This window comes from Malania oleifera, chromosome 5 (assembly GCF_029873635.1).
Source record: "Malania oleifera isolate guangnan ecotype guangnan chromosome 5, ASM2987363v1, whole genome shotgun sequence".
In the NCBI taxonomy this organism is placed as follows: domain Eukaryota; kingdom Viridiplantae; phylum Streptophyta; class Magnoliopsida; order Santalales; family Ximeniaceae; genus Malania; species Malania oleifera.
In genome coordinates, this window is record NC_080421.1 from 65,248,300 (window position 1) to 65,274,670 (window position 26,371).

Consider the following 26,371-nt stretch of genomic DNA (forward strand, 5'->3'; position numbering starts at 1 on the left):
TGAGTTTCAGAATAGGAAAGCATACGAGCAAGGAGGTGCTGGAGTACATTCATTCAGATGTGTGGGGTTCAGTACAAGTACAGTCTTATAGTGATGCTATTTATTTTTTTCTCATTTATTGATGATTTTTCCAAGAAAGTCTGGGTGTATTTTCTAAAGCACAAGAGTTAGGTATTTAGTAAGTTCAGGGAATGGAAAACTCAAGTAGAGAAGCAAATAGGGAAACATGTGAAGTTTCTGAGATCTGACAATGGATTGGAGTACAAAAACAACTAGTTCATTGATTTTTGTAAGGAAGAGGGGATCACTAGGCACTATACAGTTCCACATAGGCTATAGCAGAATGGGGTGGCTAAAAAGATGAACAGAACATTACTAGAGAGGGCAAGGTGTATGAGGATTCAAGCTAATTTGCCTAAGTCATTCTGGGCAGAAGCAGTGAGTATAGCATGCTACCTAGTAAACAGGTATCCTTTTGTAGCTATTGACGCAAAGGTTCCTGAGGAGGTATGGATAGGTAAGGCAGTAGATTACTTTGTGTTGAGAATATTTGGTTGTCCATCGTATGTGCATGTGCAGGAACAAGATAGATCAAAGTTGGACTCTAAGTCCAAACCGTGCATGTTTCTTGGTTTCCAAGAAGAAGTGAAGGGATACCAGTTATGGGACCCTATAGCACTGAAGGTGATCATTAGCAGGGATGTGGTCTTCGATTAGGAAGCCATGTTAGAGGAGAATGCTAATAAGAAGGTGGAGTCTGATTCAGCGGGAGTACCTATTCAAGTGGAGCTGGACAAGATTCAGAATTCAGATATGGGAAATACTAAGACCACTGTTGTTGATTCTAATGCAGAGGATGCAGTGAGACAGGCAGGATATAATGAGATAGGCTAAAGTTCATCAAGAAATTCCTCAGATATGTGATAAACATAAGCCTATAGGGCTAGCCACCGACAGAGAAAGGAGGAATGTTAAGCCTCTGGTCAGGTATGAGTTTAAGGACTTAATTGCATTTTCTTTGATTACTAGTAGTGGAGATCTTTCTGATTTTCAAGAAGCAGTTCAGAGTTCTGAACGAGATAGTTGGCTTGGAACCATGGTTGAGGAGATGGAGTCTCTTCATAAGAATGACACTTGAGTGTTGGTTTAGAAGCCCAAGGACAGGAAGCTGATTGGTTGTAAGTGGGTTTTTAGGAAGAAAGAACCTACTTCAAAATCAGAAGGGATAAAATATAAGGCTAGGTTAGTAGCAAAGGATACAAACAGGAAGAAGGTATAGATTATAATGAAATCTTTTCTCCTGTTGCTAAGCATTAGATCCTTGTTAGCATTGGTTGCCATGCATGATTTAGATCTGAAACAGATGGATGTAAAAACATCTTTCCTTCATGGTGAGTTGGAGGAAGATATCTTTATGGAGCAACTGAAGGGGTTTGTGGAACAAGGTAAAGAGCACCTAGTATGTAAGTTGAATTGGTCTCTTTATGGTTTAAAGCAATCCCCTAGGCAATGATATAAGAGGTTTGATTCTTATATGTTGAGGATTAGGTATGTTAGAAGTAGTTATGACAATTGCATTTAATTCAGATTGCTTAACAGTGGGGTATATGTGATCCTTATGCTATATGTGGATGACATGTTGATTGCCTCTAACAGCACTGATGGGTTCAATGTGTTGAAAGCCAGGTTATAGGATGAGTTTGAGATGAAGGATCTTGGTGCAGCTAAAAAGATCCTTCGCATGGAAATCAGGAGGGACAGACAATAGAAGAAGCTGTGGTTGTCACAGGATAAGTATATTGAGAAGGTGTTGGAAAGGTTTAACATGGATAAGGCTAAACCGGTAAGTACACCTCTAGCTGCTCATTTTCAGTTGTCTGCTGAACTGTGTCCTTCTACTAATGAGGATAAGTTGGATATGGCTAGTGTGCCTTATGCCAGTGCAGTAGGGAGTCTAATGTATGCTATCGTATGTAGTAGACTAGACTTGTCATATGCAGTTAGTTTGGTAAGCAAATACATGGCTAATCCAGGTAAAATGCATTGGAATGCAGTGAAATGGATTTTCATATGTTTGCGTGGCACTTCTGATTATGGTACCCTTTTTGAAAGTATTGATGATTGTAATGTTTAGGGTGATGTGGACTCCAATTATGCAAGTGATTTGGATAAAAGGAGATCTACTTTTGGCTTCATTTTTACCATGGCTGGTGGTTCCATTAGTTGGAAGACCATGTTGCAACCTACTACAACTTTTTCGAAGCTAAATACATAGCTTTGGCAGAGGCATGTAAGGAGTCTTTGTGGTTGACTGTACTGATTCAGGAACTTGGTGTTATGCAGGATAGGTTACACGTATTCTGTGATAGTTAGAGTGGGATCCACTTGGCAAGGAATTAGGTCTACCATTCTCGCACGAAGCATATTGATGTGTGGTACCATGCAGTTAGAGGTTGGGTTTAAAATGGTAAGTTCTAGTTATTGAAAATCCACACAAATGGGAATGTTGCAGATATGCTCACGAAGCCTGTTACGTTAGCTAAGTTCAAGCACTGTCTAGACTTAGTTAATGTAGTCTCTTGTTGATTGCTGACAGAGCATCCTAGAATGTGGGGATGGAAAGTTATGCTTGGCTGTGATTAAAAGCCAAGCTGGAGATTGTTAAAAAATATGTTTATTTTTATTTATTTATTGTGGCTTTTATCACAGCCGTTGGATCGTCTCTAAATCCAACGGTTGTGTGGTCTCATATATATGTTTGTAAGTCGTGGAAAAATATAGAGATTGCTTGTCATTTTGTGCAAAGAGAGCTAGAGAGGGGTTCTCTCTAGGAAGAATTTTTCTTCTACGGGTTCAGTGGTGAAGGGCTATACAAGGGATCTGGGATTGGGGAGAGACTGATTAGATCTTGTGCTGACATCATTTCATAGTGGATTTTTCTCTAGGTGCATGCTTCATGGACATAGGCAACCTTGCCGAACCATGTAAAATCTCTCATCTCTATTTTTTTGTGAATGTTCTTTGTGTGATTTGTTTTGTTGATTAGAAGATTAAAACCACTGCGCGTCAACAATTTAAAAATGTTAGTGCCAAATCCATTACTTCATTCATTTCCATTCATTATATTAATTTTGGCATGTTGAAGCATGATTATGTTTTCTTGAATCATATGATTTGTAACGCATGATTTCTTTACTTTCCTATGTCAAAAATGTATCTTAGATGTTGTAGAACATGTTTCTATCATGATTGCATAGGAAAAAGCATAGTGGAGTTCTTGTTTGCATTGAAGTTCATGTTTAGGCAGTCAATCAACCTATGCAGGTATTCGACTGGCTTCTCCTTCATTTGAAAATGTAATCGTTGGCTATAGGAGGCCAACTAGCCCCTACAAGTGGTCGATCACCAACTCTTGAGAGTGCACGTTCTGCATTCTCTTTCAATTTCCTTTTGGATTTCATGTATATTAATGCTTCTCCACATGGTAAAGCACATTGATTGATATTTTCTTTAGAGTGTTTATGGTTTCTCTAAATAAAATCACTTTTCCATTAAAAAGAAATGAATTTTTATGAGTTCTATAAAAGCTTTCATGTATTTTGCAAATATTTTGGGTTATTTGGTGTTATACATCCTCAAATCAACATTTGGGTGTTCTCTAATCTTTTCAAATGATGGTCAAGTCAAGTTGGCTGTTTTCTTTCCAAAAATCCACACTTCTTTAAAATGATTTTTTATGGTTTTCTCCTTAAATAAACCAAAATGACGTTTAAGAATTTAACTTTTTAATGAACCATTCATGATGAAGTTGTTAAATGGATTAAAAATCCTCTTTTCTAGAAGATAATTCAAGAGACTTTAAGTTGGGCTTCATGGTTTTCGTAATATAGAAACAAATCGTGCAAATTCAAATGGTTTTCATAAAAAAAAAAAAGCATTTTAAACTTAAATTCAATTTTTTTGGGGAACTAAAGATGACTTGATTCCTCTATTGGGGATACGTAGGCAGTGTACCTTGTATATTAGCCATATCAAACAAAAAAGACCTAAATCCCTCCTTCCTCTCTTCTCTATTTCTTCTTCATTGTTTGTTAATTTGCATGTGTCGTACTTCCATTTTGATAAGATATTAAAGTTGTAATACTTTCATGAGGATTAATCCTCTACACAAGTCCTACAAAAGCCTTTTCAAAAGGGTAAGGGTTGAACATTTTTTTTTAAATGAACAATCAAAAGGGAAGCAAAAATGTAGAGGCCAGTGACTATGTTTTCAAAAATAAAAAGGTAACTTAGATGAACCAATGGTTTGGTAGTCTACACTTGTTTGATTTCAAAATGGTCACCAAGTGTTGGCAACCCAAATGAGTTCTTAAAACCTAATGCTAACAAATACTAAACAACATCAAGAATTGCTAAAGCATTTTCATTCTTTGGAAAAACAATATGGGATCACTCTATTAGAGAAAAAATGGTGATTGGGTAGCCCCCATTTGAAGTCCTTGGAATGGCTATATTTGATGGACACTATTCTCTCTAACCTCGCGTTGCCTCCCAACTAGAGCACTTTTTAGATGAATTAGAATAGGTAAAACAAATCCAAAAATACTAAAAATTAATAATTATATGTCATCTTTCATCCTATATATGGACCCACTTAGATCTACTCTAGAATCTCTCTTAGGAAAGAATCATCTACCATGGAGCTCAACCCACACCAGGGCTATTAAAACTCAAGAAAATTGCTAAGAATCTGCCCAATCTCCAAATACCATATGGAGGAACCAAGATCCTGCAAACATATGCTAGTGCTAAATAGTGGGGGGCTTGTTTGTTTGAAGAAATTCAAGGAAAAAGTTGTGTGGATGCAAGAGTGGTGCTCTAAAGCCAACAAAGAAACATTATCATTCTACTTTCAAAGAAGTTTTGGAAGAAAAAAAGGGAACACAAAATTCTAGGTTTATCTCCTAGGATAATTTCTATATAGAATTGGATATGCCATCCTGCCCCAAAATGATCCAATTCAAGCAAAAAGTCCTACGACACTCATAACTTCTCAGATGGGCAAACTGATTCTCCCAGTGAGATTTCAAAGCAAAGCATATCCAAAGTAGGAAAAATATCCTTGCAAATTTTTTATCAAGACCCAAAATCATCTCTCCTCTCCTCCTTATTATTTACATGCTCACCCTAGGGCCATCAAACCAATACACTCAAGATCCAAAAACTATAGAAATCTCACTGATTTTCTATGGAGATTCAAGAAATGATAATCCATTATTCATTCCATAAACAAAATTATAGAAAGATCAAATAAATTTTCAAGGTATTAGTTTCAATCCATGAAGTTTCCTATTTCTCTAATATCTAATTCCAATATGAATATCTTAATCTCAATATAATTTGACTCCCTTCTCTTTATGATTTTAGTAGAGAAACAATATGCCTTTTATGGCATCCTTTCGAGATATATACATTTGGCTTTGTTTTCTATGCTTCGAATCTTGTAATCTACCTTTTCTAGTGTAAGATCAATCCCACCATAAACTAGAACCAAATCCTTATACAAAATAGCTTTCTTGGTTTTTCTCCCCCTAATGAGTGGATTTTCTTAATGGAAAAAACACACATGCTGTACATATTAGTAACATTTCATAAAGGAATGGATTTCATCCATTATACACAAATTGATCCAATCCCTGATGAATAGAAAAATAAGATAGCTCATAGTCTAATGCTCACAATTTCGACCTCTTTGCCTCGTATAGGCATATGACATTGATAGCATTATAACTAAGGAAAATCTATGCAAACTAAATGGTAAATATCTAAACCAGATTCCAACAAAAAATATTAATAAGTGAGACCAATGAGTGCCTTATGGAGGATATAGTCCCCCCATTGTATGGACCTACAAAATTGAATCCACTATGAGAATATACTTTTATAAAATCATCAATGGGCTCTCATGGACAATAATGGAATCTAGTTGTGATCACAAAAACTAACAAGATTCAAGAGCTTTGTCTAGTTGTATAGTGAATGTGAAGTGCCAACAAGCATTTTTAGAGTGCATGTGATGTGTTAGAAAGCTTTTTAGAGTGCATGTGATGTGTTAGGAATCTTATTAAGAGTGCTTGTGATGCTCCAGTAAGTTTTTTAGAGTGTATGTGATGTGTCAACAAGCTTTTCCAATGTGCAAGTGATGTGTCAATAAGTTCTTTACTATGCATGTGATATTTCAATTGTATTTTGCAATTATTAATGAGATGTGTCAATATGCATATGAGAAGGTTGGTAATATGTATCCAGCTAAATGGTTGAAGTGAATTAGGTGGTGCTAGTGCTATGATAGAATATTATTTGGATACGTTGAACCTCCTTTTATAAAAGGGGGATGGATGAATCAAGAAGGCATATATAACTAGGGAAGTGTCCTGACCTATCCATTGTTTGTAGTTCCTCTTTCTAGTTTATATTCTTTTTGTGCTACGCAAATCTTCCAATTTTTATTCCTCATGTTTAAATTCTCAAAATATTCTATCCTTTTATTCTAGTTTTTTGAAGATTATCACTTTTTACACCATTTTGGTATTAAAGCCATGGATTTTTAAATTATCTATTGGTACGTCCTAATTTTTGTCCAAGTTGGTCCAAAGCTACTATGTCCTAGAGGTTCTTGATTAGTAGGCTTTATTCATCAACTAAATTAGTATGCTATGTGGCTGCCACTTAGATGGATCCCCCACAATAGAAAACTATCTTGTATAATAAATAACTAAATTCTTGAATTGCATAGTGATTTTATCCTAGGGCCATTGAAAAATCACTTATCCCTCATCCTATGGGTTGCTTGTATCTTGGCTTGAATGGCATCTTTTGCAATAATATTAGGACACTAGGTAAAGTTGATTGAGTCTTTTGATTTTGAAGAAAAGAGATTGCACCGGAGAAACCTTTTTTATTGACCATAACCCTTGTAGATATGGCTTTAGATCTTCCCAAACTCTTTACATCATCATCTTCCATTTCTCTTCCCAGATCCTTTTGCATAAATAAAATTTCCTTTATGCAGTAAACTATGTTTCAAAAATAGTAAACTTTTAATTACCCTATTTCTCATAATAAATTCTTAACATTCTTTGCTAGAGGCTCGTCTTCTACTTCTAACCATGACAGTCAAAAAATTCATTTCTTTGTCTTCACTAAAGCAAGTTAAAGAATATGCATAAGCCTTAAAAATGGACCACTTCCAAGTCACTATTTCTGACAAAGAGACATTCTTCTCACTATCCCTTTTAAATTCTTTCCAGTAGCATTGGTTAGCTAAAGGATTCACCCACATTCATTTTGGCATAGTTTGAATTGCCCTTACTCTTCATGCTAGAAATGGGCTTTAAGTAGTTTCTCGAATTTCCTTACTTGACTCTCATCTCCAGGAATATCAATTGGCATGCATTGGAACTTGGGAAACCATGCTCAATGTCACCACTATTTTCTTAACCATTTGCCCAAATTTCAACATGCCCATTAATGATCCCAAACTTTTAGAAGCTCTTAAAGGCCAAGTTCAAATCGTAGGCACATTGGTGATAAATGAGACTCATGTGGCCACAATTCACCATCAAATGTCCTATAGATTGCAAAACCATGAATTTGATCTAGTCATGCATACTAGCTCAAGATGCTCTCTTTATCCATATGGCTTTGGCTCTTCCCCCAACTATACTCATGTATTCAAACAACTTTCTAGAGAAGAGTTAGTTAAACTCCTTTGGACAAGTGGGAAACTGCATATGAAAAGTTGCACTATGACTGCCATTTAGACTTCTAATCTAACCTTTATCAAGAAAAAGATGGATCTGTTGGAATCAAGTTTTCTTGCTGAACAACCACCTCTGATCTTGTCCTTATTATTTTACGTACAACTTTAACTATAGAAATTAGTGGGATAAACAAAACGAAGCAACTAATTGCGTATTTTGGAATAGACATACATCCAATTTATTATTTAAAAAATCTTGAAAATATTGGGATGTTGATTGTTCCTATGCAGACGCCCTAATAACCATGATGATGATGACGATGATGATCTCCCACGGAGAAGGAAAAAGAAGTCTATTTAGTAGCAACTAAAAGAAAGGTATGAGGACGGAGATCCAAAGGTGAATCTCTCAAAAAATATAGAAAATACAACTATTATGTCCTTTACCCAAGAAATAAATCCAAAATTCCAGAAAATTCTATTAGTCTGTGCGAATGATCCAAACATCATCTACCTCCATACTATCGAAGGCATTCTAAGTTATTCATAGAGAGGTATCCATATCCGCTCACTTGGATTTAGTCGTTCCGAAAAGTTTGACTAGATCAAATGCATGGTTCTACAGCCTATAACAAATTTAGTGGTGAATTGTTGCCATATAGGTGTCATTGACAATCGATGTTCCTATGAATTGCACTTGGAATTTAAGCATTTCTAAAAGCTTGGCATCATCAAGGGACAAGTTGACATTTAGATAAGAGAATAAAAAGCAATGTTGGCATTGAGTGTGGTTTCCAAAGTTCTAATGCATTCCTTTTGATATTCTTGGAGACAAGAGTGAAGTAAGGTAATTCAAGAAACTTCTCGAAGCCCCTTTCTTGCATTAAGTGTAAGGGAAACTTGAACTGCACCAAAATAAATGTGGGGTGAATCCTTGAGCTAACCAATGCTGCTGGAAATTATTTGGAAAGGATAGTGAGATGAAGGTTCCTTCTCTTTGTTGGAAGCATGGACTTAGAAGTGGTCTATTTTTTAGGCTTGTACATATTCTTTGACTTTCTTTGGGTAAAATGTAGCAATGAGGTTTTTTTTTTTTTTTGAATTTCTAAGTAAAAGTAAAATCTGAGGCTCTTAAAAAGATATTGTAAGGATTTATTATGGGAAACTCAATTACTAAAAAAGGATGATGTAGAGAGTCTAGGAGGATCTAATGCCATATTTGTAAGGGTTATGGTCTAACAAAAAGGTTTCTTCAGTGCAATTTCTTTTCTTTACGATCAAAAGGTTCAATCAACTTTGCCCAGTGTTCCAGTACTACTGTAAAAGATGCCATAATCCTACAATCAAGCCAAGATGCAAGCAACCTATAGGATGAGGAATAAGTGATTGTTTAATGGCTCTAGAATAAACTCACTAGGTGATTCATGCATTCAACTATTCATTATACAAGCTAATTTTTTGTTACAGGGGATTCATCTAAGTGGCAGCCATAGAGCATGCTAATCTAGTTAACGAATAGAGCCTAGTAATCAAGAACCTTTAGGACATATTAGCTTGGACCAACTACAAATAAGAAATACCAATAGATAATTTTAAAATCCATGGCTCTTATACCAAGATGGGATAAAAAAATATAATCCTCATAAACAATAAAAAGAGAGAATAGTTCAAGAATTTTGTCATGAAAGAATATAAAAAGGAAGATTTTCATAGCATAGAAGAATACAAGCTAGAAAGAGCTATATATAATGGAGAGGTCAAGACACTTCCCTAATTATGCCTTCTCGATTCATCGATTTTCCTTTTATAGAAAAGGCTTAACATATCCTAATAATGTTCTAACATGGCACTAGCACCGTCCAATTCATTTTATTTATATAGCTAGATAAATATTACTACCATGCTCATTTACATACTGACAAAACTCATTACTTATTATAATTATACAATTGACACATCACATGCACACTGAAAAACTTATTAATGTATCACTTGCACATTGAAAAAGCTTGCTAACACATTACATATACTTTGAAAATCTTGTTGACACATCACATGCACTCTAAAAAATCTTTCTAGCACATCATATGCACTTTAAAAAGCTTGCTAACTTATCACATGCACAGTAAAAAGGCTTGCCGACACATCACATGCACCATATAGCTGGACGAAGCTCTAAAATCTTGTTTTTATTTCTATTCTTGGGCATTCATTCCTTATTTTTCTAGTATTTTTTTTGGATTTTTTTTGATAGATTTGTTAATCAATTATTAACTTAGAAAAAATAAACAAAAGGGGAACAAATTTAGTTAACTTGTTGAACCAGTCAAGATTAACTAGCCTAGTCCGTGTAATGACGTCTCATGACTCGCCCTATTCATGCTCACAAGTTTAAAACCCTAATGGCTTCCACCTATAGCAGCTACCATCAGAGCTCATTGCTACCTTTTTCCAATCACCGCTTTGATCCACTATCATGATTGACCTCTAACTTTGATCCACTATCATGATTGACCTCTAATGTTGTTGTCAATCATCCAAATAGCATAATAAAACTTGAGATCCTCTCGCTCTCTCCTTTCATCTTCTTTTCAAGCAAGCTTGCAAACTCCGCCAACCACCTTTGGCCCTACCTAGTGGCCTGCAACCAATAGTCAATTCCTAGCTACTCTTTAGTCAAACTAATCCAATCACTCTCTTGACATAAGGCAAATCCTCCTCTCTCTCTCTCTCTCACTCTCTCACTTTACCGTGCATGTGTGTGTTCTATCATGACAAGTATATCCAAGCATGTTAAAAAGTTATAATAAAAAAGTAACACACCAATAAACCATGATGTACTCAAGAAAAAGATACCTTGCACAATGATTGCTTAAGGAAAAGACGACAACATGAGCCTCTTCCCACCTAAAAGTTGGCATGAAGTCCTTTCCTCTAAACTCTCTTCTCCCTAAATCAATGTGAGTTTTATCTCTTAAATTCTAGTGTGCCTCATGTCAACCCCCTAAGCCTTCTTTTATTGATCTTAGGAAGTTAGGGTTTCACTTTTAACTTCCTCTTTCCAAAAATACCCTTTATGACACAAAACCTTCCTTCCTTGTCCTAAAGAGTGTTTGGGCACAATCCCAACCCCATTCTCACAAGAAAAAACACTATTTAGGCTGAGAATATCCTTCCATTTAAACAAGGAAGGGCTTGAAAGGTGAGATTGAGGGATAAACGTAACCCAAACCAAAAGTTTGCTCATGAAAATATAGAAGAGGACTAAAATTATTAATTAATTTCTTTGACCCATTATTTTTCTCAATTAATAGCCAATTAACTAAGAATTGCCCAAATTTCAACAAATTAACCTTACATTTTCACAAAAGATGCCAAAAGACCCCATACGACTAAGGATATTTTTTCAATTTTACTACTCAAAGATTGAAAGGCCTATATGCCTCCAAAATACATATATGAAACCTATGATTAGAGAAGAAAAGGAGGAGATTTTAGAAGTGATCCTAGTCAAAATGGACATCGGCATCGTGTTTGTACCACAAATAAGAAGGTTTAGGAAAGAGAGAAAGGATTAAATTTTGTTTCTTCATGAATAAAAAAGAAATTCAAAACCACTCAACTTATACAAAAAAAATCCTATTAATAGAGCCTTTGAAGGTTCTCTAAGTTCTAAGTACATGGGGAGAACCCTGGCCCCTAAGATGTCTAGTTGGCAAGTTTTTGGACAAAACACCTATATGATTTATAATGGCCTTCCTTGCTTACACATAGTTTTCTTTCATCAAACCTTGTTTGGGGTGCTCTTAAGTTCTTAAGCACCAAAAACCCTTCTTTAAATAACCTTTATTTCATTCTTTTGTTGTGGTATCAAGTGGTTTTCTACTAATAGATGGTCGTCCTAAATTATAGCAACCTCTCGTGCTTCCCCTAAGAGGTCCAAATTCCCTCAAATATCATCATTGTTGGAGTTTTGACCAAAGGTTTGGATAAAGGGGACCCTACTTCTATTGAGATAAAAACCTCTATTCTAAAGGCTAAGTTGAATGGGATCTCCCTAGTGGCAATGTGGCTAGTTGTATAGTAAGACCGAGGAATCATAGGAATCTCCTCCACCCATCTCCTTGACATGTTTTGCATCCATCTTCTAAAAACATAATTTTTTTTTTTTTTTGCTATCTTTGCATGGTCATTGGATTGGAAATAACTTACTGAGGTGTATAGGGTAGATATGGTTAACTCTATATAGAGTACGTACCTTGAACCAAGCATAGTCAAATTTCTTGGAGTTGTTTATGACGGTGGCTCAAGGGATGTGAAACCTAGATATCATAAAAAAATTTATAGAAATCCCTCAAAATATTTTTTTGAGATAGGTGTTAACAGCACTACTACCATCCACTTTATAAAATAGTTCATGATAGCAACCATATACTTCCTCTACTAAGTCGAAGGTTTGAAGGGTCCTTAAAGATCAAGCTACACTAGCATTTCATTGGAAAGCATCATATTTCTTCATATAAATAGTGGCGTCCTTTATTATTATAGGCTAATAATACCCTAGTCGAAACATCATATGGGCTAGGATCCTGGACTTAAGGTGATTGCCACATACACCCTTATAGACTTCTCTTAGCACATAATATCCCTCTCTTGGGGTCAAGCACTTAAGCTAGGGAAGATGTAGGATCTTTGGTACACCTCGTCACCTTTAGATGTACCAAGCTACTTGCTTGATAAGCCTTCTAGCCTTTTAGCCTTAGTTTTGTCAAGGGTACGGGTCTTGCTCTTTAAATAGTCTTGAATAAAGTCAATCCAACTCGGCTTCAATGCCTCAATCACTATCTTAGAAACACCATTCTCCTTAACAATATTTTGAGCTATGTTTCCAATTATGACCATCCTCTAGACCTTAATGTGGGAAAGGTCACCAATTTAGGCAAAGTGTATGCCATTGCATTATATTACTAGGGGATACAATTATTTATAAGGTTCTTAAATGGGTTGTTTCCTTCAAAGTTGCAGCTAGATATTCCTTCATTATGTGGTATTTGGCTTCAAATCCCACAAGATTTGAAACTATAACTTATTCACCAATAATTGAGAGTCACTAAAGACCTTGACATCATTGCCCTTAAGATTTGAGCCAAAAGGAGTCAAGATATCAAGGCCTTATCGGTCTCACTTTTAGTCACTCTAAAACCAAAATGCAAGGCTATTTCAATGGTACCTTGTTTTGAGGCCACCATGACGACTCTTGTCCTTGCCAAGCTCACAGTGGATGCTTGATCAAATAAAGTTTTCAAATGGAGTATTGCTCCAAGTCAGAGGGATAAAGAATTATATTCTCGATTATAAATATGCAATTTATCCTTAATGCCTGAGCAAGATTGATATCTAATGTCAAATCGACTTAGATCTATTACTTACTTAACATGCCTTCCAAACACATTGTGCACTTAACTCTGATCTTTTTAGAATATGTTTGACGTAGTAAACTAGCTTGTGTTCATGGGTGTCACCTTGTATAAAGACAAATTGATAGCATAATGCAAGGTGTTAGGTATGGTATTTAGTAATTGTAGTCCTTGAGATAGAAAGCACTGGAAATTACTCCAGATATTTCTTCAATCCCTTAAACACTTTAGACTATTGGAAACTAGGCATTGAGCAACACTGAGAATAGAGGGTGGCATTTATTAGTAGCTCGGGAGATGAACCTCCTTAAGGTTGTTACCCTTGTCACCAACTTCTACACTTCAATAATATTATAGGGATGTTTCATATCAAATATCTTTTTGAAATTGGCCTTAATTTCCTGTAACTAGACAAGAAGTTGAGGAACTTTCTTAAGAAAAACTCAAAGAGACATTTGGCCAGGTTAAGCCTCCTTTTATACTTATTTAGTACTTCAAATGTTTTGAGAGGTTGATATCATGCTTCTCTATGGTTAAGCTCTTTTATAGTTGGTCATCCACATAGGCTTCCATGTTTTGGCCAATTTGAACCTTGAAAATGAAGCATAAACCTTTAATATGTGACCCCATAAGTTTTTAGGCTAAAAGACATTATGACATAACATAATTTCCTTTCTTGATAATGAGAGGTGTCTTCTCTTCATTTTCTCACAAAACTTTGATTAGTTGGTTTCGTATTTCTCAAGATATACCGATCTAAACCAGACCTAGGGTACTCAACCAAAGGGACTTTTTCCACCTCTTTGACTAGTTTGGAGGATTAACATTATAGGCCTTGACCTGAAGCTCCTCTACTACCATGGTTGCTTTAGGGATTACCTTTCACTTTAGTGTTATGAAATGCCATAAGTGAGCCATCTTTTAGTATCCTCTATGCTCTTGGCATCGTGGTAGGTTGAGAAATCCATCAAGTGGTAGGTAACCTAATTTAAGGATGGTCTCCCCAAAATGACATTTACACAAATGACTCTTTACTACCTGTCCACCATGGAAGTAGTTTTTAAAATTCCTAGGCAAATGGGAAAGGCAATGGGCCCCTTGGGTTGCACATATTCTCCTCCAAAACATACCGATGGGGTTCTCACCAAGCTAAGGCATTTGGATGCAATCCTCATATACTAGAATGATTCCCAATATAGTATATCTAACAAGCCACCATTGTCAATAAGAACTCTTTTGATATCATGGTTAGCTATTGTTATAGTCACCATAAAGGTGTTATCTTGCGCTCAATGTTCGTCACTACGGTTTAATTGAAGAAGGTGATCATTATTATAGTGGAGGCAACTTTCATGCTCTTCTTTGGCATGCTCTAAGGAATCCCTGACTAGAGTCTTTTGTGCAGAGCTCAAACCTCCCCTTATAACTTCTTAGAAGATGACATTGATCACCATTGAAACTAGATCTTCCACCTAGTTATAGGGTGGAAAGCACCCTAACGAAAATGAGCAAGTTCCCTTTCACATTAGGTCTTTGATGACATCCTTTAGGTAGTGACAATCCTTGGTGTTATGGTCATATTCATGGCCAAATTGGCAATATCAATCTAGGAGCTTTCGGTGAGCACCAAGCTTTAAGGGACTTACCTAATAAATTTGACTTTTTCCTTGATCTATATAAGAATTTGAACTAAAATTTTTAAACCTTTTCTCTAGGGGCTAGGTGGAGGATTTCTTAAGTTCACTTTTCCTCTCTTTCTAACTCATCTTTGAGGTTTTCCAACCCTCTCATTTCTTTTCATCTCCTTACCGAGTTTAAGATTTTTCTAGCCTTCTCTACCTTTTTGACTTTGCAATAATATTCTGCCTTTTTGAAAATATTAGGCAAGGATGGAGGATCTTCTTCAATAAAAAGAAGATTATCATAAAAAGGGTTAACTCATACATAAGGTAGTGTTTTCCACCCTTCATTCAAGGATTTATATGAGTTGAAGCACTTTAAATGGTCCCCCAATGACTCTTTAGGTTTTTGTGAAACTCTATAGGCTAAAGAACATATTTTTCACTTAGGTTTGTTCACAAGTGCCCTAAAAAAATTGGGCACTGAATTCCTTAAAGGACACTATGGACTTTGTTAGAGCCTAGACTACAATTCCTTGTTGCCTTATTTATAATGGTCATAAATGCTCAACATATGATGGTGTTAGAGGCCCTATGAAAGATAATAATGGCCTAAGTTTTTAATATGATCTACATTATCCATAGTCCCATTATAGGAGTTCATAGCAAGCATTTGGAATCCCACAAAAAAGGGCTCCTTCGTACTTTCTTGGGTCAATAGGGGATCTTATGCATCCTTTTATTTGGCTCCTCAAGGATTGGATGGGGCCCTCCAAAGGTCACCTAACTCAATTATTCGGGTTCCATCTTTAGGAAAAGAAGCATGATAGGGCTCAATGGGCCTCTTAAAGTGTTGATGAGCAACGCAAAGCCACCTATGTCATTTGAGCCTTTCCATTCCTCTTAGGTAGAGTATTAAGGACTTCAAGTTGCTCCCTTTATTTTTATAGTGTTTGTGATCAAGAAAGGCATTTTTTCTGTTGTTTACATATGGTCTTGCATCAGTTAAAGTTACTCTTAGATGAGGATTATGTGTTATGTTGGAGCTAGTGATACAAGATTCTCAAATAGGGAAAAGTTGTTAAGACATAAGAACACAAGGCTATGCTTTTAATCATATGCTAAGTTGGTCTTCCTTTTTCTCCCACAATGAGTAAAGGATACACCATTGTCTTTTTTTGGCATCTCTATCTCCATAGATAGTGCAAAACTATTGGGGTTAAAAATGTTTTGGTGCCTCAGTGGTCCCTCATACACTCTTAGTTGATAACTACTCTAGGATGACATTTAGATGTAGTACTCCTACTATAGTCCTATAAAAGAGAACAAAAAGGATGAGTGATGCAAGGCTTAGGAAAATCCCTCCAATACCTTAGTTAGTGAGGTGTATTAGGTTGTCAAATGGAGGAGACTAGGTCGCTTTAGTGACTCACTTCTTTTGAATTTTTTATTCTACCTTATAGTTAGTTGACCCTTTATTGCCCTACAACAAGAGAATAGATCTTATCTAAGAATCTCAACAATCCTAGTGATCCTTTAGATCTCGACTAAACTTGGTAATAGGTGGTCTAATCTTCATTTTCTTTAATTCTTGAGATGTTGAGAAAACCACCCAACTATGCTAATCAAAAGTTGACAAAGTAATTCATTTAGGCGACCTATTTTACCCCTTAACATATATAACCCATCCTAAGTTGTCAAAGGATAAATATTTCACACCTTGTGAATGTTGTGTGGCACTAGATAAAGCACTAGATTACCATGGTTTACTATAGAAACATGCATAGTAGTTGAATCTAAAGTAAACAAAAGCAGTAAACAATTCATGAAAATAAATGGCAAGCAAGTAGTGAACATTGAAACAACATAATTCATTAACAAACACCTCCAATAGAAATGTGCATTTAGTAAGGAAGCAAGTAGGCTAAACATGGTTAACAAATTCTAGTAAATTTTACAAAACTGATGAACAATCACCCTCATTTAAAAAGCTTTATAGGCTATTTTAGCTTTGACACTAGGAAACATCAAATTGTTTAAGGAGTCATACTCCCCTTTTGCACTAAGTCTTACACCTACTTTTAGAATTAAACCTATACTAATATTTACATAATGATAATCCATCCCATGCACATAAGGCAAACGGCCATAAATAAGCACAATGCCCATAACAAGCTTGACTTGTGACATTCTCCCCACATATGTAATTGGAGTCCTTATAACCTTTGATTCTAGTTACTCTTTAAGTAGGTCCATGACCAATTGCATGTCTTTCATTAAAATCCATCTAATTTCTTCATCTACCAGACATTTTCACTTCACCAAAAACTCATGTCACTTCTTCCTTGATAATGTGAATTCTCTGTCTGCAAAGATGACTTTAGATTCTTTTTTAATTAGGTTCCACTGCCTTCAGTGATGCTCTAGTTGACTGACTTATCTTCTTGGGTCTTCAAGGTTTGCATTGAATGGCTTGAGGTAGCTGACGTGAAGCAAAAATGCACTTTCATCTAGGTCGGAGGATCAACCTTGCAAAAGGCCTTCCCAACTTTAGCCAAGATGGGGACTAGTCTTTTATATTTTCGAAATAGTCTCCTATCTCTACCCCATGGTGACTTGATTTATTTAGGATGAGGCTTAATAAGCACCAAGTCACCCACATTGAAGTGCAACATTCTTCTCCCATAATCTACGCACTTCTTCATTCGATTAGAAGCTTTTTCCAAGTAGGCTTAGGCAATTTTTACATTTTGTCTCCATTCTTTGGCAAAAATGTATGATCTTGGACTTTTTCCTCTATATGAATTATCCACTATGTGAGGCAACAGTGGTTGTTGGCTTGTAACAGGCTCAAAAAGACTCTTGTTGGTTGTTGAGGTCTTTTTGACATTGAAACTAAATTAAGCCACATCAAGTAGTTGCCCCAAATTCTTTAAGCTAGTGTTAAGGAAATGGTGCAAGTACTCTTCTAGTAGCCCATTTAATTTCTCCATCTATCCATATGTCTATGGTTCAAACTCAAAAAAATATATCAAGATGTGAAATACAGATTTTGAAAAGATTTGCCAAAAGTTTCTAATGAATCATGTGTCTTGGTCTTTGATAATATCTTGGGGGATACCTAATACTTCACAATATGTTCACAAAACAATTGTGTTATCTCCTTTTTTGCACAATACTTTTTTTTGGGTCTAAAAGTACTAAACTTCAAAAACCTATTTATAACCACAAGTATAGACCCTACATCTCCAACACTTGGCAAGCTAGTGATAAAGTCTAGTGAGAAACTCCCCTTGATCTATTTGGTACTAGATGGGGCCCCAATAGCCTTGAAATCTTCTTCTGCTTCACTTTCTCTTGCTGGTAGATAAGAAAAAGTTGGGTAGACTTGGCCATTTCATCACACATTTGTGGCCAATAATACATTTGAAGTGCAATCTCATCCTAGATGACCTGCCCACAGAGTGTTATGACACACTCTCATTAGTGTATTCCTCAAATCTCTAGATGGAAGCATAAAGAGTCGGTTACCATGTGTCATCAGCAATCCATCTTCTAACTAGATCTAACATGCTTTGCCCACTTCCGTAAACTTTATGAGGTTTTGGGTGGCTAGATCTTTCACAAAGTTCTCGTTAATGCGCTCCCACATTATCTTGGTAATCTTACTCACAATCAAGCATGTTACCATCGATAAGACTACAAGTTCGGTCTTCCTACTTAGTGCATCTATGACTTGGTTCATCAATCCCACCATGCTCATATAAGAAATCAAACTCCGCCAAAAATTCTTGCCAATGACTGCCATACGTGAAGACAATGTATCACCGCTAGCACTTTTTTTCTTGAGCTGTCTACCTTCATTCGGTTTCACTAAGATTAGAACTCTTATGTGTAATGGGTTGTCAATCCTATAACAAGGCTCCCTTAAGGGCATAGTTAGATGCATCTATCCATACCTTGAATTGTTTCACAATGTCTTGAAGAGAAAATATTGGATCTTTCACTATGACATTCTTCAAGTTTTCGAAGGCTCCTTGGAACTTTTTTGTATAGTTCCACCTATGACCCTTCTTCATAAGTTTTGTCAAAGGAGCATCTTTCATTATAATCCTCTACAAACTTTTTGTAATAGTTGGCAATTCCAAGAAAACAATGTAGCTCCTTCACTATTGTTTGGGATCTTCCAATCTTGTAGCTCTCACCTTCTCCATATCTATCTTGATATGAACTTTCTTGATCATATGACAAAAGAATTTTGATGATATTCTAAGAAAAAGAGCACCTCTCTATCTTCATATACATACTGTTCTCCTTTAGCCTATTGAACAACTTCCCTTAGATGCTTTTTATGTTTCTCTAAAGGGGAATTATAGAAATCAAAGTCATCCAAGTGTATTACAACAAAAATGTTGGGGGTACTCATGAAATACTTGGTTATCAAGGAGCGGAATGTTGTTGGAGTATTTGTAAACTCGAACTGCATTACCAAGAACTCATATATCCCATACCGTGCCACATAAGTGGTCTTCAGTACATCCCCATCTACTTTCATCACCTGATAGTAGTCTGTCCACAAGCCAAGTTTGGTGAAGTGCTTTGTATTACGTAGCTGATTAAACAAATCACCAATCAATGGAATGGGATACTTGTCGCACATAATCATTTTGTTGAGCATGTTGTACTCCAAACACATTTGCATGCTCCCTTCATCTTTCCTTTGAAACAACACAGGTGCTCCAATTGGCACTTTGGAATGACATATATAGCCCACTTCCAATAGTTCATCAAGTTGTTTCCTTAACTTTGCTAACTCTGGAGGCGCCATCCGATATGACCTTTTAGCTGGCAGCTTCACTTCTACTTTGATGTTGGATATTTAAGACATGTTAGAAAAAGAACTTTATACATTATTTTAGCTCTGGTATTATAAAACATCAAATTGTTGAAGAACCTGACTAGGTTGGATTTCCAGTAAAGCTTAACTCTATTTAAGTGGACACTCATTATTGACATGTTGCAGTAGGTATTCTAAAAAGATAACCAATCAATTAACATTTAGATTATATATCCTTTTCTTATGAATAAAATGTAAAAAATTAATAATATAAGCATATATGCATGAGGGACGTACATCACCTGCTATAATTTGTGGAATGGGAAATTTCACAGGGCTTTCCTTGCTTGCGCGAACTAGTCTGAAAAGATGGTCAGGTAATTTATTCTCCGGTAGCACAGAAAGCAATTCTTTTTCCACTGCTAGGTTTCTCTTGCTGTTGGCAGAGAACATGTCGAGTATCTCATCAAATGACCCAACACTGCTGCTGCTGCTGCTACCTGTCGAGTACTGCTCTTGGAGCATTAAAGATTGGAGTTCCGGAATTAAGAAATGCACGGCAGCCTGTAATGAATTTGAAATGAGTACAGATTGTTTTTTGGGACTGAGTTGCTCGTCCGGAGGAACGTTTACTTCTAGGTTGATCCCTTCTGGTCGGCTCTCGATTGAAACATCTAATTCAAATGATGCTGCTGAGTTAGCAATTAGATTGGATGCATCTATTAAATAAATAGAAAGTTTGACCTAAAAATGTGGACAAAACATTGTTTCCATTTGATTACCTTCCCCACGTTTAACCATAGGAAGAATTATGATAAAAGTCAGTGGAGGGGAAAAAAAATCCTAGAGAAGGAAAGAAACAAATGCAAAGAAAATTAAAAATCTATTTTTTCATTTAAATTTTTTTTGTGGAATTGTTTTTGAAATTATTTATAGATTGCGTTTGGAAATATGGAATCGTATAGATTTGAAAAAAAAAATTAATAGAATTTTATATTACATTTTTATTTTAATCCATGTAATATTCAAACTCAAAATTGCAAGGCAAAGTGCCACATTATTTCTATCTTTTGTTTTACTTTATTTTCTTTTTAACTTCTTCTTTCTACTCCTTAACTCAACTCCATTTTATATCAACTAAAAAAAAGAAATAAAATCTATTCTTTTCCTTTCTCTCCTCCACTTTTCTCACCAAAGATATTGATAAAATTCTAATTCTTTGCCATTGGAGACATTGGTTATGTTTGCTACCAAAATATCTATTCATAAAAATAGAATGACATAAGATGAAATTATCATAATTTGTATATGAATCAATAATTTAGAAATAAAAAAGGTTAGTCATATAAAGTTTGTATTATTGGTCCATCCAACATGAAAATAAGATAAAAACAAACATTCTCATACTGAAATTTTGAAATTGTCATTCTTTGCACATTCCACGTTAAGAATCAATAAAACATTTTTTTTTTATTGTCATTTATCAGAATAGATGTTCTGTGAACCAAATTTTCTTCCAAAAAGACTTTTAAGCCCTCTTTTCTTGAAAATGTGAGGGAAAGGAAAGAAAAATATAAATGAATCTATTTTTTCATTTTTGGTCATCAAAGAAAAAAAGAAGGAAAATAAACTTTATAGCATATGTTTGTGCCATCTTTGAGCACAACCTGATGGGGCGTGTAGGTCAGTGTGAACTATTTTTGTATCCTTTGTTGCCTAAGGAATTCCAGGAAAGCTCCGTCCTTGTACTCTCCTCTTTGGTTTGATTGGAGTGACTTGATGCAGTAGTCACTCTATTTCTCCACAAGGGCTTTGAACTCTTTGAACTTGTTGAACACCTCTAACTTCCTTTTTAGGAAGTAAACCTAAGTCTTCCTACTGTAATCGTCAATGAAGGTGAGGAAGTATCGATTTTGTCCATTTGAAAACGGCCTCAATGGACCACACACATCTGTGTGAACTAGCTGGAGCGGCATGGTAGATTTTCAGTTCGCTTGCTTTCCAAAGCTATTTCTGTGTTGCTTGCTTAGAACACAACTTTCATATATCACATTTGGGTGGTGGATATTGGGTAAGACTTTCACCATCTTCCTTCTTCCCAACTGTTTCAAACTTTCAAATTCAGATGTTCGTAGCTGAGATGCCATAGCCAGTCTTTGTCTTTGATGATAGCACTCAAACACCTTGGCGTATCGTGTTGAATGGCGAGCGAAAACATTTGATTCTTTTCCATTTGTACTCGAGCAACGAGCTTACCTAGAGCATCTGTTATCACCATCTGCTTATCTTTAAGGCTAATTTGGTAGCCTTTCTCCACAAGCTATCAAAGACTAAGTATATTAGTCTTCATGGCTGGCACATAGTACACATTGGAGATAAAAGCATAGTCTCCATCCTTCCTCTTGATTAGGACATTTCCCCTTCCTCGAACTGGGACTTTAGAGAGATCACCAAATGATATCTCTCCCTGAACTTTCTCATCAAGTTTAGTAAACAGGTTCTTTCTTCCAATCATATGATTGCTGGCTCTAGAGTCAAGGTACCAAATATTTTGGTCCTGGTGGGTTGAATTGTATGTTATCAGCATCAACGATTCTCCTTCGAGTTTCTCCTATTCTACAAAGTTAGCATTTTCATTTACTTCATGATTTTGGGGATTACCTCTGCACTCATTACTATAGTGTCTGTACTTGTGGCAGTTGTAGCACTGAACGTTTCTTTTGTCTACGTTCAGACGGTTATTGTATCCCTCTCTTCTTATTTGTCCTTTGCCTCGTGGGACATAGTTCTATTGATTGCGTCCTTCTCTAATGGGACCTCTTCTGCCTCTGCCACCTTCTTTGGAGTCAAAATTTCCATAATTTGTTCCACAAGATCCTCGGTCTCATCCTCTTCCTTACTGTGATGTCCCCTCTTTGTCGTATCTATTTGTAGTGAGGAACAACTTCATTTGGAGGGCTTGCTCTAGTGATTTATCATCACTCCTTCTGTTAACTTTCTACTTATGGGCTTGGAGTGAGCCCACAAGTTCTTCTACGGACATAGTTTCCAAATCTTTTGTTTCTTCTATGGTCACAGCTATATAATCATATTTTGGATCCAAAGATCACAAATTTTTTTCACAAATTCTCTCATCTTTGAGAGTCTCTCCATTTCTTCTCAATTTTGTCTTCTTGCCTCTGGGATCCTTCTCAATTTTGTCTTCTTGCCTCTGGGATCTTGGCATAGGCAATGGAGCCAAACACTCTAAGATGACTCACACTGGGCTTGTGAGTACTCCAGGCTTCATGTGGTGTCTTTGTATCAAGACTCTTCGTAGGACACCTATTAAGCAGATAAACTGCACATGATACTGCTTCTGCCCAAAAACTCTTGGGCACATTCTTATCCTTTAACATGCTCCTAGCCATGTTAAGTATCATGCGGTTCTTCCTCTCAGCAACACTATTCAACTAGAGAAGAACGACAACAACATCATGGGATATCGACTATACAATCTCATCAACAAGAAAGTTATTCACAATAGGGATGTAATTTTTGAAGAAAATGAATCTTGGAAGTGGGACCAGGCTAACGGACCCGCGGATCATCGCAATAAATAGCACACACAGAATCTGCCACGTGTCCTAACAGTAATCACTGATGCTGTTACACTCCGTTAAGTCAAATCGTTTTAAAAAAATAGGTTCAGAAATGTTTTTTGGCCGGTTCAGTGATTTTTAAATCGGTTCTTTACAACCCAAAGCCGGTTCCTAAAGTTTTTCAACCTTCTAAACACATTGGTGGCATCAGATTTTCTAAAATCTATTTCCATCACTCTTTTCTTGATATATTAAATCTAATGGCTAACGGTACTACACAAGCGGTGATTCCAAAGCTGACACGGGAGAACTATGACAATTGGTTTATTCAAATGAGAGCCCTACTAGGTGCTCAAGATGTCATGGACTTTGTTGAAGATGGGTATAGGGATACCCCATCAAAAGAAGATGAAACAACTATGTCTGATGCTCAAAGAACAGTCTTACAAGTCGCTCGAAAGAAGGATTGCAAGGCAAAATCGCCTTATGAGACCACATTCAAAATCATCACCTTCGCCAAGACATCCAAAGAAGTTTGGGACTTTCTCCATCGATCACACAAAGGTGCAAACGAAGTGAAGAAGATTCATCTTCAAACATTGCGAGGTGATTTCAAATCTTTAAGAATGAAATCTACTGAATCTATTGTTGATTACTATACACGAGTTATGATAGTATCAAATCAATTCAGTGTATTTGTGTGCAATCCTCCCTGAGTTTCAATCATAACCAGTGATTGAGCTAGTCACCTCCACCCATTAGTGATATCAGAGCTTCAGGCTTGCTGGAATTCGCCAAACAGAGGTGAACAGAGGGGAAATTTGATTTTTTCCTAGATTTGAAGTTACTCCAAATCCAAAATTGAGCATACTATTGTGAAATTTGTGTCGAGACGAGTTCAGTGGTAAAAACCATGTTTCAAACGGAGTCCGAGAACCCCCACACGCACTTTCATGCATCGCCATTGAATTCAACATTAGAGACATGCGCCGGCGAGGATATTAACCACCAACGTCACGCCCCTCACGCACCTGCACATGTCTTCTCTGCCCGGCTAACGTGATCTGATCCAAAAACCCGATCTGCAACTTGACCCAACAATGAGCAACCCAAAATTGACCCTATGAGCATGACCTGACCAGGCTGAATCTTCCAAAGATGCGGAATTGATGCTTTAAGGAGAAGAACCCACATAGACAAGAGAAGTGGCTATCGAGTGACAAGTTCCTGAGCTACAGACACCTCCACATGGTTCACCACAGAGGAATGAATCTCCATCACCAATTGAGCGTGAAATCTCAGACATGAGGCCTAGAGGTGCTCATAATCTAACTGATCTGTATAAAACTGTAGAATCAATAGAAGAGTATGTTACATTATATTGTCTATTGTTGACCAGCGACCTGGTTAGCTTTGGGGAGGCTAATGAAAAAGACAAATGGATAAAATCAATGGATAAGGAGATTCAATCCATTGAGAAGAACACGACTTGGGAGCTAACAAATCTCCCAAAGGGCCGCAAAACTATTGGTGTGAAATGGGTCTACAAAACCAAGAAGAATGATCAAGGAGAAGTTCAGAGATACAAAGCAAGACTTGTCACCAAAGGCTACAAGCAGAAAGAAGGGTTTGATTATAGAGAAATCTTTGCCCTGGTTGCTAGGCATGAAACCATCAGATTACTAATTTCATTATCTGCACAAAATGGATGGAAGATTAATTAGATGGATGTGAAATATATATATATATATATATATATATATATATATATTGATCAGCCACCCGGATATGTGAAGAAAGGTAAAGAAGATAGAGTGTACAAACTGAAGAAAGCACTCTATGGCTTGAAGTAGGCACCTCATGTGTGGAACATGAGGATTGATGACTATTTTTAGAAGAATGGATTTGAGAAGTGTCCCTATGAGTATGCACTATACATGAAGATGGAGACCGACGGAAGCATGCTGATTTCATGCCTATATGTTGATGGTTTAATTTTCACCGGCAACAATCTAGAGATGTTTGCCGCTTTCAAGAGGAGCATGATCAAAGAATTAGAAATGAAGGATATTGGCTAGATGGCTTATTTTTTTGGCCTAGAAGTAGTGCATAGCGAGAAGGGAATCTTCATCTCCCAAAGCCACTATGTAAAGAAGTACTGAAGAAGTTTGGGATGGACAAATGCAATTCTGTGACAACTCTAGTTGAAATGGGATTGGAATTGAGAAAGAATGAGCAAGGATATGTTGACCCCACATATTTCAAGAGTCTAATTGGAAGCTTGAGGTATTTGATGTGCACTAGACCAGACATACTCTATGGAGTTGGACTTGTCAGCAAGTACATGGAGACTCCTGACTAGTCCCACCTAAATGCAAGGAAAAGGATACTTCGCTATGTCAAGGGTACCATCATTGATGGTATGTTCTATTAATCAAGAGGTGATTGAAAACTTATTGGCTATTCAGATAGCGATTGGGGGAAGAGATTTTGATGAAAGAAAAAGCACGTATGGATTCACATTCTTCATGGAAGATACAACGTTTACATGGTCATCAAAGAAGCAACCAATTGTAACGTTGTCATCATGTGAAGCTGAGTATGTTGCTACCAGCTCAGCTATTTGTCATGGTATATGGATCAGGAATGTACTAAAGTATCTAGGATATCTTCAAGATAACCCCACAGAAGTCTACATCGACAATCGATCAGCGATTGCACTTGCGAAAAATCTAGTTTACCATGAAAGAAGCAAACATATTGATACTTGGTATCATTTTATCAGGGAGCATGTCAAGAATAAAGAAGTAGAGTTGATATCTTGCAGAATGTATGATCATATTGCTGATATTTTCACGAAGCCACTCAAGCATGATATTTTTGCAAGACTGGAAACAATACTCAGAATGACAAAACCAGGAGAGTCATGTTTAAGGGGGGATGTTGAAGATTAAAACTAAACTTGATGGTGGCAACAAAATTTGACAACAGCAGCTCCACCAACCCCAGCCCACTATTGTTGAATTATAGTGGAGAGTAGGCAATTTACCTTCACCAACCAGCCTACTTGTTTGAATTTAATCCTACCTACCATTCATCCTTTGCTATAAATAGATGTGTGTGTGTGTGTGTGCGTGTGCGTGTGTGTGTGTGCA

At 36.5% G+C, this 26,371-nt stretch overlaps 1 protein-coding gene across 1 annotated transcript in view; it reads right to left on the minus strand.

Moving 5' to 3' along the window:
* The window catches only part of LOC131155564 (linoleate 9S-lipoxygenase 6-like), a 102,721-nt gene that overhangs the window by 47,980 nt on the left and 28,370 nt on the right, over positions 1 to 26,371 (minus strand). The window contains exon 4 of the mRNA XM_058108783.1: positions 19,938 to 20,309. Within this exon, the coding sequence (XP_057964766.1) occupies positions 19,938 to 20,309 (372 nt within the window). The remainder of the gene's footprint in view (positions 1 to 19,937; positions 20,310 to 26,371) is intronic.